At 44.5% G+C, this 6,460-nt stretch overlaps 1 protein-coding gene across 1 annotated transcript in view; it reads left to right on the top strand.

Moving 5' to 3' along the window:
• The first annotated feature begins 401 nt into the window (after positions 1–401).
• Positions 402–6,460, top strand: part of WISP1 (WNT1 inducible signaling pathway protein 1) — a 7,622-nt gene continuing 1,563 nt past the window's right edge. Inside the window, exons 1-2 of the mRNA XM_010016826.1 lie at positions 402–677; positions 4,717–4,974. Of these exons, the coding sequence (XP_010015128.1) occupies positions 431–677; positions 4,717–4,974 (505 nt within the window). The 5' untranslated portion in view covers positions 402–430. The remainder of the gene's footprint in view (positions 678–4,716; positions 4,975–6,460) is intronic.

Raw genomic sequence — 6,460 nt, 5'->3', positions numbered from 1 at the left:
CAGGGATAAGCTATAGGTGGCACAGTCCTTTGCCAGAGCCAAGCACCACAGGGTAACCCAGGCTGGACACACCACTCCTTCTTCTCATGTGTCAGAGGGGGAGGTAGACATGTTCCCTCAGATGAGAGGGACCTCTGCTTAGATAGGAGAGGTCTGGAAAATGCTGAGTACCAGCAGACTGGGGCTATGCAGTTTAAATACTGGTCCAAGCTGCAAAGCATTTGCCCTAAGCTGGTATCTGAAGGGATTTACAGGAGAGCAGTGACAGCTCGCTTTACGTGGCTCTTTTTGAGTTATTCTTTGGTTTCCTTGCAGACCTGAGGGGATTGTAATTGAGGACTAGTCGCCAAAGGGCTTTCAAGCCCCTTTTCTCTGGAACACTCTCCAAGCTGTGTTTGCTTTTTTGTAGGCCACTGCCCAGACCACCACCATGACCCCCACCACGACTGAGACCTACACACGGACTCAGTACTGTAAGTGGCCATGCGAGTGTCCGAAGTCCCCACCTCGGTGCTCAGTAGGAGTCAGCCTGGTCACAGACGGCTGCGACTGCTGCAAGACGTGTGCCAAGCAGCGTGGAGAAAGCTGCACTGAGGCCGACACTTGTGACTTCCACAGGGGCTTGTACTGTGACTACAGTGGAGACAGACCTAGGTACGAAATAGGAGTATGTGCACGTAAGTGATGTACATATATTTTTGACTTAGACACTCACTGGCAGCTCCCCTCAGTCTGAGCCATGGCTGAGATTTATCTCACTAGATACCTGAGCTCATCAGCTCCTCCGTTCATCATCTTCCATTTCCTTAGAGCTGTCTTCATTCTCAGGGCAGTTGGCTGGATGAGAAATGACATCTGAATTTCTGCTCTGTGACTTGGTTGCAGCCAAGAGCAATGAGCAAACCAGCATTTGAGGGACTCTAGTGGTAGGACAAGGGGTAATGGCTTTAAACAGGGGAACTTTAGGTTAGATCTAAGGAAGAAGTCCTTCACAGTGAGGGTGGTGAGGCACTGGAATAGGTTGCCCAAGGAAGTTGTGAATGCTCCAACCCTGGAGGTGTTTAAGGCCAGGTTGGACAGAGCCTTGGGCGACATAGTTCAGTGTGTGGTGTCCCTGCTCATGGCAGGGGGGTTGGAACTAGATGATCTTAAGGTCCTTTCCAACTCTAACTATTCTATGATTCTATGATTCTATGATTTGAAGGTCTTCAGATTTGCAAGTAGATGATTCTAGACTTCCCACAACAGAAGGAGGTGTTGCAGTGGGTTGGGCATGAAGGAAGTATAGATGTGCAGCTGTCTTTAAAGACACCATATTGGGTGTCTACATTGGCTTATTCTCAATAGTGGATCCCTAAGGACAGCATGTGATATTCTGTCAAGAGGGTCAGGCTCAAATCATCTCCTAGCAAATTTTTTTGGTGGCAAATTGAGTTCTGAGCCTTAATCTTACAGCAGTTTCAGTCATGTTAGCTGCCATGAAGCAGAAGGATTTCTTCCTCTGCCTATCATAATGAAATCTCGGTGGGATAATTCATTGACTGGAATGTTTTTATTCAAAAAGAAATGAGGTAATGTTTTATGTGTCTGGGATATATTCACTTGTTCTGAGATCCAGAACATGGGGGGAATCTAATCTGCTCATAAATGTCATAAATGATTGAAAATCATTACTCTGGCAATGATTAAAAGGGAAAAGATCATGAGCAAAATCACAGAGGTAGCTGACCAGAAAGAATGCTGACTGTTTAGCATGTTATTACAACACATTGGTAACAGCTTTAGATTCATAAACAGGAAGAAGACACTTAAAGGGAGGATCTTCTAGGCTAGAATATAACCATGAACGGTACTAACAGAAAATGCAAATTGGAAGGAAACCTGGAGGAGAGTTGATTGTGAGATGGATGGAATAGCAGATCCACAGAAAAGAGAAAAGATTGCAAACATTGGGCTCCAATAAACTTATCAGCAGAAGGTTTGCAAGGGGCAAGCCTAAGCAGTAAAGAGGTTTAGCATTGCTGGCAGAAATACTAAGGCTTGTAAGGAAGTGTAGTAAGACATGAACTTGGCTTTGCACTAGCTCATCCGCAAAAACCAAGCACGCAGAAAGTGCAATCTAAACAGATTTTGTAGGGTACGGACTAAATAACAGCAAGAGAAATTGTATACAAGGAGCTATAAGCTTAAATAGTGATTTTCAAGATTAGAAAAGATCCAAGGTTAAGAAAAGAGTATATGAGATCATTCAAATATATTGCCTGGAGTGTGTGTGCAGCATTCATGGGAGATCTGTAAGAACAGGTTAGACAAACATCTGTCAAGAATGACATTGCTACAGCTGGCCTTGTGTTGGGAGAGGAAAACAAGCTGGATGTTGTCTCAAAGCTACCTCAGCCTTCCTAGACCTTCCTATTGCTTCACTTTTGTTTATTTAAACGCTTGCTTTCTTGGTTGGATATTTTTGGGGTTTTCTGTAGTCCTCCCATACATGACAGTCATTCAGTATTCCTGTGGCAACAGCACTGTGATGATCCCCAGCTGCCCCAATGAGATCTGGAAGGATTCCCAATCTGCACTTTCACATCCCTACTGCCATGACAATATATCCCCTATTATCATAGAATAGTTAGGGATGGCAAGGACCTCAAGGTCATCTGGTTCCAACCCGCTGCCATGGGCAGGGGTGCCTCACACTAAGACCATGTCACCCAAGGCTCTGTCCAATCTGGCCTTGAACATTGCCAGGGATGTGACATTTATGGCTATACGATGAGGGGTACTGTGGCATGCACAGCTGAGGGGCACGAGAAGTAGGTCTTTCCATGGTTAGGATGTGAAGCTGCTTGTCTCTGGCTGCCATAGAAAGCTGTGGTCTTCCCCTTGCTTTGAGCATCCAGGTAGATGCACATGACAGGATCTGCTGATGTGTTCTTTCTCATGCACTGGGTCATATATAGGCCACATCACCCCACTCTGAGTACACCAGCTACTGCCCTGACTGCAGGGTGAGTGAAGGCAAGAGTGGGGCTCCTTGAGCTGGGTGTTGGGGACTAACTGCTGTGAGGAATTTGGCTTACAGCTGGCTGCCAAAATGTAGGTCTAGAGAATCCAGTGCATGCAGGACTACAGAAACAATAGCATTTGTGGAAAATAGAGATTCCAAAAGAGCCAGGAACTGGTGCTGGGAAAGGGAATGGGATGAGAATGTGGGAAATTCAGGCTGTATTTGGACTGGCATGGTGAGATGTGTCCAGCATCTGGTCACCTGGACATCAGATAGGAGCCTCTGTGATTCACCACACGTTTTGTTGTTGGCTTTTTTCTGCACAGAAGCAGAGACAACAGGGTACTGAGCACATGCCCAGGTGGGGAGGCAGGCATTGTGCACTTGAGGCCAAGAATAAGGATGTACCAGAACAGGGATGTGCTCCCAGATTGCCTAATTTAGATGCAGACTCAGCGAGGTTCTGCATGAAGGCATTCAACAGCCCCTTTGTCTACATCTTGGAATGTTCTCCTGATGATCCTCATGATATATGAGACCTGAATGAGGCTGAGTTAACACAGTCCAGGAGGGATATGCCGGTAGAAAATACCAGGGAATACAGCATTTTCTTGAGCTGTCGTAATCCTTGTGTACACCTCGAAGTTTACCTGAGTTCTCAGCTCCAGCTCCAGCACTGAGTGATGTCTTTTCCATACAAAGGTGGAAGTACGATCAAAACTGGAGCTGAGCCTGAACTGCAGATCTGGAACCTGTTCTGCAAATTGCAACAACTCTAATTTTTGTACAAAAGAAGGGGTTTGTGTTTGATGTTTTCATTCAGCCCATTCTAGAAGTAGGAAGCCTTTGCAGAATTGGAACCCAGCATTTCAACCTGTGCTGGTGCAGCCACACGGCAGGTCCATTTCCAATCAGACTCAAACTTTAAGCAACCTGATCGGTGCCTGCACACTGCCTCCGTGTGACCAAACCAGAAACTGAAGCTCGAATTTTCCATTAGAAGATTTGTGTTCCAAATAACAGTTACAACTTTGAAACAAGAAAGTTGCTGCTTTTAGAATCAATGTGATTTCTGTTCATGGGCAATCAAAAAGATTGATTTTTTTATGTGATTTTATTTTAAAATTTTCATCAAATACTAATTTTTGTAGCTTTATAATGTGTTAAATTCATTTTCCAAGAAAACTGTTCTGTGACAAACTGGGTGGTATCTGGTTGCCTAAATATAGGAATTGAGTGTCATTTTAAGCAGTCCTTCATTTGGTGTTCTGCTTTTGCTTCAGAAGGTGTTGCGAAACGCTGAGTAGTATTTGCAGCTCTATGTGGTCCTTTCATACGTCCCTGAAAACATCAAATTTCACTTAATATCTGCTTTAATTACTTTTATTGGTCCTTCTTTTGCCAGCGTGCTACAAAATGATTTTTTATGTGAGCATTTTTGGATAAAGCTTGTTTTATTTTCTAACTTCTCCATGAAGCATTTAAAGATTCTTCTTTTTTGCTGTGATTCAGAACGAAAGCAGTTTCCTAGATGGTGTGACCACAGTTGGCTCAGCATCATGCTGAACACATCACCCTGCAGACGCGTCTCCACATTGGCTCCATTAGCCCAGGGAGCAGCTTGGTAAAGGAGCACATCAGCGCTGTTTGTTGCCATCATTATTCTAACAGTGCTCTGTGTGTCTTTCTCTCTTTTTCTTTCCTTTCAGAGATTGTCGGTGTAGGATGTGTCCTCAATGGAGTCAGGTATAACAATGGGGACACGTTTCAGCCCAACTGCAAATACAACTGCACGTGCATTAACGGGGCTGTGGGCTGTATTCCTATGTGCACAAACTCACGTCCTCCCCTTGTCTGGTGCCCAAACCCAAAGCTGATTAAGTTAGCAGGGAAGTGCTGCGAGCAGTGGATTTGTGATGACTCCAAGAAAATCAGGAAGACGTCTCCACGGCACATCTCCTCTGCAGGTATGGTGAGACTGAGGTGGATGTCTCTGTCACCAGGCAACTGGAAGTCAGACTCTACAACCAAAGTATTAGCTTGTACTGCCAGACCTGACAGGCATCTGCTCTTCATGTGACTGAGGAACAGAGAGGTTCCTATACAGCATGTAGTGAAGGAGAGGACATGCAAACACCAGTGATGTGCTTGAACTCCTTAGCAGCAATGTGAGATTCACCATACCTGCTTGTGTGACAAAGGCTCTTCTGAAACACACATCTACTGACACATGTGAACCAGCAAGATGTCACAAATCCTTTTAACATCACCATTTTCTATGCAGTCTGGGCCTTCTGGAAAACAGAATGGGTTCAGTTTAATCTGGGACTGAAGCTTTCTGTCTGGCTTATAGGCTAGATGAGAGGAAGAAATCCTTTCCTGTGATGGTGGTGAGGCGCTGGCACAGGGTGCCCAGAGAAGCTGTGGCTGCCCCATCCCTGGCAGTGTTCAAGGCCAGGTTGGACACAGGGGCTTGGAGAAACCTGCTCTAGTGGAAGGTGTCCCTGCCCGTGGCAGAGGGTTGGAACTGGATGAGCTTTAAGGTCCTTTCTAACCCAAACCATTCTGTGATTCTGTGATTTTAAAGCCCCTGTATTTTAGTAGTCCCAGACTTACAAAACACCTTCAAAACATTTATTGTGGAAGTTTCACTGCCAGTTCACAATTCTGGACTGATTGAACTGAATTCTGACATTATCGAACTATATCATGTATCACATAAGGTATCTTCTTTCCTCACACTCACATTCGTAGTGAGGATCATGTAGCTCACTGCACAGAGGTGGTGCCATTTGCCTCAGATATAATCCCAAAGGTTTAAGATGGGCTTACCCTGCTATATGTCTTAAATTTATCCTATGACACCCTGTGATGCAATGTTGTAACATTAGCCACATTAGCTCCATATTTTAGACACAAAAGCAGAGCTCAAGGACACATGGGATGCTTGTTGTAAACCCTGGTAAGGGTTTTATTCCCAATCCTTGATCTGTATTTTTGTTGCACGAAACAAAGTCTCAGTCTCTGTTTTGTGGGTTAAACCCACTAGAGTTTAACCCTCACTTTTGTCCATGGTAAATTTGAACTGTGAGGTAGGTTCAAATTCAAAACATCTAATATAGATAATTAATAATATAGCAATAATTAGCTAACAGCTAATAATAATTAGCTTTATGTCTTCATGGCCTGTGTCCCAGAATGGGCATAACAGAGCTTGCCTGACCTTTTCTTTCATAATTAGAAGCTTTATAGAGGGCAGATTAGCAATTATTATATTTAATGTAATAATTAATATAGTAATAACTATACTAGTGAGCGAGCTCAATGCAGCAGTTTCTACCAGAGCTTTGCCTGCGGGCTGTATTGTGAGTCGCAGATCAGTGGGGACCTTGGCCAAGGCTGTGAAGGAACCTGAAGTGGGATTGTCAGCTGCTTTCAACACAGAGCCCACCC

This window comes from Nestor notabilis, unplaced genomic scaffold, assembly GCF_000696875.1.
Source record: "Nestor notabilis isolate BGI_N333 unplaced genomic scaffold, ASM69687v1 scaffold9686, whole genome shotgun sequence".
Taxonomy (NCBI): Eukaryota; Metazoa; Chordata; class Aves; order Psittaciformes; family Psittacidae; genus Nestor; species Nestor notabilis.
This window is presented reverse-complemented; position numbering and strand designations above follow the sequence as displayed.